The sequence below is a fragment of the Erinaceus europaeus genome, chromosome 16 (genome assembly GCF_950295315.1).
Source record: "Erinaceus europaeus chromosome 16, mEriEur2.1, whole genome shotgun sequence".
NCBI classification, from domain to species: Eukaryota; Metazoa; Chordata; class Mammalia; order Eulipotyphla; family Erinaceidae; genus Erinaceus; species Erinaceus europaeus.
In genome coordinates this window covers 32,582,738-32,595,234 of record NC_080177.1, presented here as the reverse complement: position 1 = coordinate 32,595,234, position 12,497 = coordinate 32,582,738, and the positions used below count along the sequence as shown (strand labels likewise).

Sequence of the window (12,497 nt, the reverse complement as noted above, 5' to 3'; positions counted from 1 at the left end):
ATAACGGCTTCTGGAAAAATCAGAAACTCAGTAACCTCAGTTGAAATATGTGAAAGCAGAGTGCTCAGAGTGCAGGTTCACATAGGCCTGAATTGCTGAGCCCCAACTTGTACAGATAATCAGCCCCTGTCCAAAATGACACACACACACACACACACACACACACACACACACACACACACACACACACACACACACACACACACCCTGGGGCTGCAGACTCTAACTACTGGCTCTACTATTTGTCTTCAGTCCCAGAGGAGCCAGATGACAAGGGTGCTGATAGCATTCTCCAAGTATGAAACTACTTCTGGAAGAACCCAGAAAGACTGAGCACCTGGCAGTGCTTCCCTTAAATATTAGGCCAGTTCTCACTCCACCCACCACCCCAGGTTATTGTGATGGGATATACACATAGATTAAATATGTGTGGGCTGGGGGCAGTGGGAAACTCTTTGCACACATCACTGCCCTTTGAAAAATGTTTTGAACTGCTTGTGTAGAAAGTAGGATGGAGGGAGTCGGGTGGTAGCACAGCGGGTTAAGAGCATATGGTGCAAGGACTGGCATAAGGATCCCAGTTTGAGCCCCCAGCTCCCCACCTGTAGGGGAGTCGCTTCATAAGTGGTGAAGCAGGTCTGCAGGTGTCTGTCTTTCTCTCTGTCCTATCCAACAGCAAACAACATCATCAACAACAACAACCACAACAATAAAAAAAAACAAGGGCAACAAAAGGGAATAAATAAATAAATATTTTTTAAAAAAATTTTTTAAAGAAAATAGGATGGAGAAGGAGAGAGGAGAGAGGCTAAAGTACAGGACTGAGGCCATGTGAGGTTTTTTTTTTTTTTGTTTTGTTTTGTTTTTGGCAGTGGGCACAGAGGTACCCAGCTCACCTTTGCTTCCCCCCAGGAGATGCTCCTAGAGGCCTGCTGGGTTTCCACTGTTCCTTGCCAAATTCAGCTCTGCCATGTTAGCTTCCCTTATTGGGGATTCCTGGAAAACGAGTTTGTTTTCATTCCTGGGTGTCCTGGTGACCACTCTCTGTAAGACCTGCATGGCTTGGCGCTAGCAACTCACAAGGCAGTGTGGAAACCGGTCACTCCAGTGCTGTCATCACCCACCCCCTCCAAGCTGCAATGTGATCCCCAGCTGGACAGATACCAGGCTCATTCCCTTGGGTTAAGCAGGTCAAGGTATCTTTATTCCCAGAGGAGGGACAGGAAAACAGAAACATGAATGCCCTGACAGAGGCCACCAGGGATGTGGCACTCCCAGGCAGCTACAGCCACTGCACAGATGCCACGGAGAGAGGACAACATCATCCTACAAAGCACAGTCTAACATGCTGGCAGTTGATGGCAAATCTTCAGGTCAGAAGAGTCACTTGAACTTTCCCTGCTGGGTGTACAGCCACCCGCCTCATAAGCCCATATGATTTTCCTCTGAGTAGTGTTCCTTAGGAATGCAAAGCATGATGGTATCACTATCCACTAGCAAAGCCTGCCACGGCATAAATATGTATCAGTGTCCAGATATGAGTGAGGATGGGAGAACCAAGTGCTAAAAGCCTACTGGGGGTGTTTTAGGAGAGCACCCTCGCCCCTTTTATTTTGCCATAGCATTCAACCATGTTCCTACCTACACAAGCTTTTTCCCAAATTGTTCTGCAGCTGGAAATCCTTTTCCCTCAAATAGGTTCTGTCCCTAGAGGTTGGGAGAAAGATAGAAAATGCCTTTGTCTTGGGCTCACCCATCACTCCCTGTTTTCCTGAGATGCACCCAAACAAACCCTATTCTTACTCCCGTTTTTCCTTCCCTAGTTGACTTTAATTTGTAAACAAATTCTATTGTTTTCAGTTGGTCTGTGACATTATGGAATTCTCAGAATTGAACTTTTCACTTCAATGTGTGTGTAGGCCGCCAGAGTTGTCCTTCTCTACAAATCTTGTTTCTGATTGTATTTCCACTAATGCTGTGTAATCTTCTCTTTTTATACAGTGTCATCGGGCCCGTTCTCCCTAGTCTCTAAACACCAGGATTCCGTAGTGTGGCAGTCATGCCCCTTTACAGTTTGAGCCTAACTTTGATCTCTGGCCTTAGTGACTGTAATGATCCTGTTGTTGCCACACTGGTCTCCCACTCCAGCCTCACTGCACCACAGGGTTCCCAAGGATACCTGTTCATCATACTTCTGCATCCATGGTGACCTTTTCACACCCCTTCCTTGTCTGGAAATTAAGCTTTGTCTTAAGACATGAGTCAGTTTTCAGCTGCTACTATAGAACTGTCCCTCTCTCTCCTACTGAAGGAATTAATTATACTCACTTACATTTCTCTTAAAACACTTGGTTCATGCTTCTATTATGTTCCTTGTATTATAAAATTGCTCTTTCTCTTCCCCATATGTATGGACAGACAAAGATAGGTGATAAATATAGAGATATATGTATTTTGAAGATTTTAAGTATAAAACTTGGGGCATGAGAGTCGGGTGGTGGCGCAAAGCACAAGGACTGGCATAAGGACCTTGGTTCAAGCCCCCAGCTCCCCACCTTCAGGGGAGTCACTTCACAAGCAGTGAAGCAGGTCTGCAGGTGTCTCTCTTTCTCTCTCCCTCCATTTCTCTCTGTCCTATTCAACAATGATGGCATCAATAACAACAACAATAATAACAATAAAATAAGGGCAACAAAAAGGGAAAAGGAATAAATAAATATTAAAAAAGAACTTTGAGCACAATAATGAGTAGATCAACCTGATCCTATAATAGAAATTATAGTTAAGCAAATACTCCTCTCCCTACTGTGAATTTGTTAGGGACAGAGATCATTTATACTATCAGTGTGTACATAGTCCCTGGCACAAAGTGGTCCTCTGCTCCATGAATGGTCCATGAGTGGGGAGACAGGAAAAGCCATGGTTTGCCCTCAGTTTCTAAAGGGCAGTCTGTGTTTTTATTTCCAGCTAAGCCAATTCATTTGGAACCATGAATTAAACTCTGAGAGTTGATTTAAACATTTTATCCAGGTAACCCAAAGCCTGTTCTGTTTGAAGTGCATGGAGAAAGCCCTCCTGCCTACATATGGTCACCTAGTGGTCAAATCACCCATTCGATGGACTGGCTTGTCCACGTAGAGGGGATGCACTATCACATACTGCTCTTTCTTTCAGAGATCTAAAACTCGACAATGTACTCTTGGACCATGAGGGTCACTGTAAACTGGCAGACTTTGGAATGTGCAAGGAGGGGATCTGTAATGGAGTCACCACAGCAACTTTCTGTGGCACGCCTGACTATATTGCTCCAGAGGTGAGTGCAGTGGGAATCTGAGCTGTAGAGTTATCCTGACCAGAAATGCACAGGCTGCCTTTGTGAGCAGGGTTGGAAGCTAATGCCTCCAGACTCTTTGATGACTCAAATAACCCAGTTTCCTGCTCTTCCCCGTACATAAATATAATCCCCAAATTCCTGTCATCTGGACAAAAAAAGTCATTTGGCCACAGAAGAAACAAACCACTCTTTAGAGATGAAGTGAAGCATCCAAGCAAATATAGGAGACTCCATTTTGTACTCTGTTTCCTTATAGCTCAGTCACACAGGACATACTAGTCAAGTACATGAAGCACTGCTCACATTGACCTCTTTGCACAGATCCTCCAGGAAATGCTGTATGGACCAGCAGTAGACTGGTGGGCAATGGGTGTGCTGCTCTATGAGATGCTGTGTGGCCATGCACCCTTTGAGGCAGAGAATGAAGATGACCTCTTTGAAGCCATCTTGAATGATGAAGTGGTCTACCCTACATGGCTCCATGAAAATGCCACAGGAATTCTAAAATCTGTAAGTTACCAGGTCTAACTGAAATTTGTGTTTTAATCTTTAAAATCAAAAGATAAATATTCTCAGGTGGTTTTCCTCTTAGGCAGCAGTTGTTTTAGGGCTATCTGGTAGCAGGTTCTCAAATACCTTTTCATTTAGCATCAGTTCAAAATGTTGCTGAGGACAAATAATGGCCTGATGCCATTGGAGAACCTGGTTTCATTATACATCATTTCCACTTGAAATCTGTTTCCAAGAATAGATTGTTTATGTTTAGTGAAGTGATGCTCTTGCTTTGTACAGTCAGGACACATTAGCAATGCTGGGTCAAATAATTGTACTAGGAGAAGAGAAGGTTTTTCCATGATCTCTTTATGCAAATCAGGTACCAGGCTCAGGAGTGAGTTGTGGTATGCTCTGGTAATATATTATGTGGGGGAAAATTTTTTTTTGAATGATATATAAGGTACCATGCTGCAAGTCTTACAAAATGAGGGAAAAGCAGATTTGATAGAAATCAAAAAGCACGTGTAATTTGGGTTAGTTCTAAAACAAGATTATGTACAGGGGAATAAAGATAAATAAAAGGTTAGGTGGTGAGACATCAGAAAAATCCATTCTCTACTGTGCAGTTTCTATGAAGTAAATTTTTTCCAAAGTATATCTTTTCTGATCATTTTAAAAAGCAACAACAACAAACTAAATTTGGTGAATATTTAGAATTCTTCTATCCTACAGTTGGTGCCATTTCAAGAATGTTTTGCATGTGAGACACTGTACTCTGGGTGGACGCATAACTGTCTCGACAATTCTCAGTACCATTATAAATAAAAATATGTCTCAGATGCTGCCAAAGTGAATTCATAGCTTCTCAGGTTCAGGTACCAGTGATATCCTGACAGTGAGGAAGCACTAATCTCAAGTAGAAATAAAGGTGGAGTACTTTTGAATTCTGCCAAATGCCTATGTTTTCTGAAGAACAACTGTGTACATTTAGGAGAAACTACAAAAATCAAGAAGGGCTTGTCTTTGTGATTTTTGTGCCCTAAGATGTTCTAGCTCCCAGGAGGGAAATGTACTGACCGTGATAATACGGCCTATTAATATGATAGAGTCAGGCTTACTTTGCGTTTTCGTTTTCCTAGTTCCCTTGTTCACAATCTGGCACTAGGTGATCCCCAGTGGACTGCATCAACTGTCCTTATACTAAAGATTTTGGTGGTACACATAATAAATTACTATAGGTGAGTCAATACTTTTAGTATTTAAAAGGCCTCTCGAACCTACAGTTCACTGAGAATTCTGGTTTGAACTAGAAAGAACAGTACATTGTTAGCCATAGGGTGCTATGCTTATTAGCAGCATGGAGGGATGAAAAATTAGGCTCAATTTGTGTCTGTAGATATTTTCATATTCACTTATTTAGAAAATTCAGTATTTCTCTGATAAATAACTCATTCTTTTGAATGAAGGTCCAGTACAAATGGTCATGATTGTAAGTTGGAAATCACTTCTAGTGGCTTCTCTTAGTGTTTCAGAATCTTTCCCCAACTAAATCTGAGACTTAGATTTCACCCCCTCAACCCAGTCCTTATAAAACCTAAAGCAGGTTCTAAGTAAGATTAACACCAATATAGAACTAGTAAGGCATTTTCTTCTTAACCACATAAACTCAATTACTTTAAGATCCAGAGGCAAATATTTAACCTGTATAGTAATACTCTCTCCACAGTCTGTTATAAAGCAGAGTCCCTAAAGAGAATCTAATCCTCAGTGAAAGACTAAGCTGTTCCTTCTCCTTACACATTCACTGCTAGCAAAGTCACTTTTACTTCACCTTTCTAATGCAGCTGCTTAGCTAGATAAAGACAGCACCTGAAATAGTGCGGTGTCATTGACCTGGCTCTGATTTCTAAGTGGTTCTCTGTCTGTAGGGCACACCCTGTACGTAGGAGCAAGTTCACCTCCTGGGCCTGTTGTCTACTAACAATGGCCTTGGTGAGCTCCCACATCTCTCTGTGTCTCACCTGTAAATTGAGGTAATAAGTCTCTTGTCACAGAGTTATTTATTGTCTAGGTAGACGAATACATGTAAGCCACGCAGGAACACACTAAGCAGTCTGTTTCTACCTCCTCCAAAGGTATGTATCTTAAAACTGATAGTCTGGGAAAATGTTTGAAAGAGCATCAAGTAAAATTACTAAAAACCTTTTGCGAAATAGAGTCAAGGACAATTTTATACATATCTGCCTCCCTGCATAAAAATAATAAAATTTTGAATAGCTATAGATGAGGAAAGTCAATTACCCTTTGCAAAGGGCTGAGAACTTTAAATGTAAGTGTGATTAAAGAGGAGGAGAAAAAAACTGCCTCCAAAGCAGAATTCTCCTAGAACAAATTTTGGCATTTTCACTTTATTGAAATATAAATAAGTGGCTAATTCATCCTATCTAGCTAGAAAATACATAGCACTTTGGTAGTTTCCTCCAGTGGGAAGCTGGGGCTTGAACCTTATGCCATGTGTTCTTAACCCACTGTGCTACAGCCCAGCCTCCAGAATTCAGGTTTTTCTGACTCACATCCCAAGGTTCTAAGCTAGCCAATAACAAGATGTTTCCCATTATATAAGAAACTAACCACTGGAGGAAACTGTCAAAGCACTATATACTTGCTACCCATACAGTAAAAATCTACTCCATTTAACTTTCAATAAAGACATTTTCTGTGACAGTTATAGTACAATTTAACACCAATATGCCAGAAATAATTGCTGTACTGACTAGAAATGAGTCTGTAATGCTGCAAGGAGAAACTGACATTGGAAAATTAGAATTCCTGTTCAATTTTATTTAGAAATACTTATCCAAAGTCTTCCCTTTGCTTGGACTGTGTTAAGTTCTAGAGATGAAAAGACTGGCTTCTTAGGCTGCTCACAGTGTGGTAGGAAAGAACATGTAAAGGTTCAGTAGCGTTGCAAAGGGGGCAGAACACATAGGGTGACTACCACCAGTTTTGTATGACTAGAATGCTAGGGACAGGCTGGAGACCAATGCAGGATCAGTTTAGGATATGTGAATCTTGAAGGGTAGGAGAACATTCAGAAAGTGGGATATACCCTGCAATTGACAACATGGGTCTGGAATTTAGGAGCTGGGTCAGAGATGATCAGTGTAGCTTAGGAGTAGACACTGAGTAGCAGATGGGGAACCCTAGTAGTTTAGGGACAACAGTGAATGAGGACTCTACCCACACTATGTCTACTGGCTCTAGGTTTGGTGAAATAGATCAGACTTTATACACTATGATTTACTGATACCTGCAGAACCTTTTATAGAGGACTAGTTTAAGAATGGGGCCACATGAACAGGCAACTGGGGTATTAGAGAATGTAAGTATGCTAGGAATTAGTTTAGACATTTTTTAAAACTCTGAATAAGCTCTCGTTTTGTTGTAAAATTCCAAATTGAAGTGAGGGGAGAAGGAAAAATGCAGAGTTTAGGCTTATGTCCAACATTTTCTGAGAATCTGTTTCTGGGAGCACGGTGGCTTTGAGAGTTCCTAATGGGACTGAGAAGATAGCTCAGTGTGGTAGAACACTAGATCTGTATTCCTGAGGACCCTCCCCCACCCATAGAGATCCCAGTTTCAATCCTCAGTCCCATCATATTATGCCAAATTTAAGTCAAAAAAGAAAGAAAGAAAGAAAGAAAGAAAGAAAGAAAGAAAGAAAGAAAGAAAGAAAGAAAGAAAGAAAGAAAAAGAAAGAAAAACTACCAGGAAGGCATGCAAAGTTTTGAAGTATGAACATTTGTCTTTACCCTTAATTTGATAAAATGTGGTGACTATTTACTACAAAGAATTGCAGAAAATCCTTTAAAGCATTATGATAAAATCCCTGGTTTATAGGGGAAGCTGAGGCCCCCGAGAGATAAACTGCACTTGGGAGAATGGAATGAGCATACCCCCCCAACCTGGGGGCCCTGAGACCTTATTTACTTCTGCTCCCTTTCAGTCTTTACCTCTGTAAAACAGGAATAGAAATAGCATTTTACAGTATCCACTTAAAAAATGAGTTAGTACACGTAAAAGCATTTTCCAAGTGGTGTGCTCAATACAGGGACAAGTTACTAGCATTGTTACTTTATAAGGAGTAATTTCACAAGCCAGTTAAAAACATCATTAATCCCTATCCTCTCCTTAATCTTGATTCTGGTGGATTGCTTATTAGGTACTTGATTTTATATGATGTTATGTTACCTTTTTCCCTCCAGAAATAAGTTGTTTATTTTTCTAGGAGTTCTCTATCTCAGCCAAAGATACTGATAATTTAGCTAGCCAAGTAGTTTCTGAGTCTCCTATTCATATAGCAAGAATATAGCAGTTCATACATAGCAGCCTGTATAAGGGATGAACAGGATAGAAATCATCCCTATGCTCATGGAATTTGAATACTTAAAAGCACACAAGGTCTTAAGAAAGATAGCGGGGGCTGGGCAGTAGCACAGCGGGTTAAGCGCATATGGTGCAAGAACCAGCATAGGGATCCCGGTTTGAGCCCCCGGCTCCCCACCTGCAGGGTGGTCGCTTCACAGGCGGTGAAGCAGGTCTGTAGGTCTTTCTCTCCCCCTCTCTGTCTTATCCAACAACCATAGACAACAAGAGCAACCAAAAAAGGAGAAAAATGGCCTCCAGGAGCAGTGGATTTCTAGTGCAGGCACTAAGCCCCAGCAATAACCCTGGAGGTGCAAAAGAAAAGAATATAAATATTAAATATTATTAAATATATATATATTTAAAAAAATAAAGTATGTGGGGCATAGATGAGACTGAAGAAACAGCTAGAACTTAGAGAACATGTAAGGGACTGTGACTTTATCTAAAGTATCAAGATAAACCAAGCTTGGGGCCGGGTGGTGTTGCACCTAGCTGAACCCCAGGTTCCCATCTGCAGGGGAAAGTGGTGAAGCAGGGCTGCAGGTGTCTCTCTTGATTTCTGACTGTCTATCTAATAAAGATAATTTAATTTTTTTAAAAAAAGATAAACCAAGCTTGTATGATAAAAAATCATTTTCTCATGTGAAAATTGTATATAGAGACTGTGCCTCAGACTAAAACAGCTAGGATTTTTTTTTTCATCAGAATAATCCAGGGCTAGCAGGGAGGAGGAACATATTAACAAGAGTAGGCATGAGTCAGTGTCAAGGCTGGGTTATAGACACATGTCTGCTTGAAAATTTCCACAACAATATTTTTAAACCAATATGAGTCAACTTGTATGTTCAAAAGGTAGAAATGATGTGATCTATATACCAGCTTTTCAGTGGATACAGTTACAAAGTTTTTCATGAAATAATTCAGAACAGTGGTTCATGTTCTGATTCCTAGTAAGAGTCTCAAGATTCTGCATTGGGAGCCTGCATCCCTTCAGTCATTTTTTTATGCCACAAACAAAATTAGCATACTTAGTCAACGTGCTTGAAGTCCCCCTAGTTTCTCAGGAAGCATCCCTCAACGCATAACTTAAGTATCTACGTGTACCACAAAGAATCTTTGACAAAAGGAACAGAGAGGAAAGAACTCCCATTGGTGAGGTCTACTTCCAAGCCGTTGCCTTTGTGACCCTGGGTGATTCACCCCCACTGCTCTGGGTCTGCCCTTTCCCACCAGACAGGAAGATCTGCAAACCCGGGCCTCACTTCCGCTCTTACCATCATCTTAATATGGTGGATTATCCCACTTGTCTTACTGAGATCTCCCAATGTGCTTTTCTTTGGAAAAACTTGGTCAGAGCACCAAGTTCTGGAATTGGTGAATTATTATGGCAAAAGGTGTTTTTTTTTTATTGAAGTAATATGTTTTAGGTATACATTATTATGAATCAACATTTGTGTATACTATACTAACTTCATTACTAGAAGTCCAGTTCTATCCTATTGATCCCTTTTATACAGTTTACCTGCCCTTCCCATCTGGTAACCACTAATTTGGTCTTATAGTCTAAATGCTTATTTAGTTCCCTGGTTTCTCAATAGACTGCAGTTGAGTAAAACTATACAAAATGTTTGAGTCATTTCACTAAGCATAATACTCTGAGTCTACCCATGTTGTTCAAGATGGCGGGATTTCATTCTTTAACAGCTTACTAGTACTTTGTTGTGTGTATACATCACAGCTTTGTCCAATCATCCATAGGTTATTTTCCAGCTCTTAGCTAATGTGACAGTAAACACGGGGCCTGCTAAATATTTTGGATGAGTGTTTTCTTCTAAAGGATATATTTTCTGAAACTCTTCATACTTGTCTAATGGAAGTTAATTGTATTTTGTATTGCTTAGATGCTAAGAGCCTCATAGTATAAATGAGTCTCCTGATATTGAGAGAAGGGGCATTCTACAGAAAGTGAACTGTTGGGGTCAGGCAGTGGTGCACCTAGTTAAGCTCACACATTACAGTGTGTAAGGACCTGGGTTCAGTGGTGAAGTAGGGCTACAAGTGTCTCTCTATCTAATGATAAGTAAAGAAAAAAAATTTTTAAGTGAACTGTTGAATACTCCGAACCCTGAAACACCACTTTCAAGTTGTTTGTGTATAAAACTCCCAAAATCTCTTTATAGTTATGGACAGAAGAGCACTTAATTGTGCTTGTGACAAAAAAAAAAAAAAAAGAGCTTGTGACAAGAGCACTTAATTGGAGGGAGGGGAAGCACACACAATTTTAGCCCAGGACTTCTACTTGAAAATTCCCAGATTTTTATAACTAAAAATAACAAGAGTATGCAATCAATAACATCCTATGAAAAAAAAACTAGTTCTTATATAGCCATTTGTCACTTCTTCCTCAAACATTTGTACTATAGATTCACATGTAAATGCTTCAAAATTCCAGAAAATGGACTAGAAAAATGAATCATCTATAGAATTCAACAAAGGAAATATATATATATACACACACACAAACGGATACACTTGCATAAAGAACAGGTTTTCCAGACTACTGACCTTATATGCTTTTGTTAATATTTTTTCTTGGTTTAAAAAGTGTTTTCTGTTGACTTTAAATCATCCCCAAATACTGGTAACCACAGCTAAAAATAATAATAAAGTTTGAAGTTGCACTGTGGTTTGCCCTCTCCTAGCTCTGGGAAGATTTGGGAGAGTTCACAGAACACAGAAAAGTGAGCATTCATTGTGTTAAATCACAAGACCGAATGCTGACTCAGGTGAAGTCAACACCCATTTCTCTGAGCTCACACAAGTAAGTCGGTCAATTAAGTGCTGAGGAGAGTTTGGTACATTCTCCTGAGTCACCGCTTGTCAGTTCAGAGGCACTGTAAACTTTGCCTCAAAGGGGATTACAGAGTACTTTTGTTCGTAAGGTTTATGGCAATTAAGTGTGTGTGTATATGGGTTAACCTATCATTAGACCTATCACATTTCATCATCTGTGCATTGTCTGTGGGAATCTTGTTTGCCTCTGGACACAAAAGGGGGGGGGAATTCTGGGATCCTTTTTAGCCAAGAGCATGTTGGTAGGAGCAGCAGAGTTTGACCCTCTCCATTGCCCTACTCTTTACTCTTCCCCAGGGAAGAGGCTAAGGAAAAATTAGTACCAGAGTCATGTGAAGAATTCCACTCTGGGGGCCAGATGGTAGATATTATTAAAATATCCTTAACATCATTCAGAAATGGGCCATGTGTAAAGTGATCTTAACAAGTATTTTATATTTGGCAATTTCACATTTTCTTAAAGTTACTGTCATCAACTTACCCCATTTTAGGTTGTAAATTTCCTAAGGTTGGGGAGTGTAAATTGTCATTTGTGGCAAGATGTGTAGAGGATTTCTTTAATGGAGTACTAATGCCATACTGCTTTTTAATCTCCAGATCTCAACCAGGAGGATAAAGGGATCAAAAGTTTGCTAAGCACTAGTCATGGGTTGAATTTTGGTTATTGAAAACTCTTGTGGACAGTAGTAGTATTATTGTTTTTATTATCTGTGTTTTACAGCTAGTAAGGATCAAAATTTTGTATCTATTTGGTGGTTTGGTTTATATATCTCAGATAAAGGCTTGGGCTTGATGAACTTCTCAGTTCCTTCTCTATCACTCACTATGTCAATTTCAAGTGTCTTGCATACTATATCCCTATGGCTCATTTTCTATTCTATTTGTGTGTGGAGGGGAGGCAGAGTTCAGAAGGGCCAAACATAGCTCTACTTGGTGCAGATTGTGGTGCTAGAGATCAAATAAATGTAGGACAGGACCTCACTGGATAAGCTAAGAACTATTATTACTTAATAGCTGGAAATTTGTCTCTCTCGGCCTTTTGCCCACTCACTTTCAAATCCCTTTCCCTTTAGTAATCACCAGTGTAGCCTCTATCTACAAAATTGCTTTATAAATCCCCACATCTAAGTAAAATCATTGGACATTGATCTTTTTCTGTGTGACTCCTTCATTTAATACAATACCCTCAAGGTCCACTTATGTTGTTACAAATAATTGCTTCCTTTCAAGAGCTCCATTTGTGGGGAATCACACCTGAAATGTAGATTGGCCTTGTGTAGAACAGAACTTCCTTTTCCCTTATTTCTGAGGAGTTAGTGGAGAGCAGTGGAACAAGCCTGTGAGTGAGAGCTGCTTGAAACTGGCTGGCCACAGATAAACCACACTA

General features: G+C 40.2%; 1 protein-coding gene and 1 long non-coding RNA gene across 2 annotated transcripts in view; one reads left to right on the top strand and one right to left on the bottom strand.

Moving 5' to 3' along the window:
• LOC132533432 (uncharacterized) overlaps positions 1 to 12,497 on the bottom strand; it is a 941,342-nt gene that overhangs the window by 674,793 nt on the left and 254,052 nt on the right. The window lies entirely within an intron of this gene.
• PRKCH (protein kinase C eta) overlaps positions 1 to 12,497 on the top strand; it is a 256,943-nt gene that overhangs the window by 234,333 nt on the left and 10,113 nt on the right. The window contains exons 11-12 of the mRNA XM_007519272.3: positions 3,175 to 3,313; positions 3,656 to 3,844. Of these exons, the coding sequence (XP_007519334.1) occupies positions 3,175 to 3,313; positions 3,656 to 3,844 (328 nt within the window). The remainder of the gene's footprint in view (positions 1 to 3,174; positions 3,314 to 3,655; positions 3,845 to 12,497) is intronic.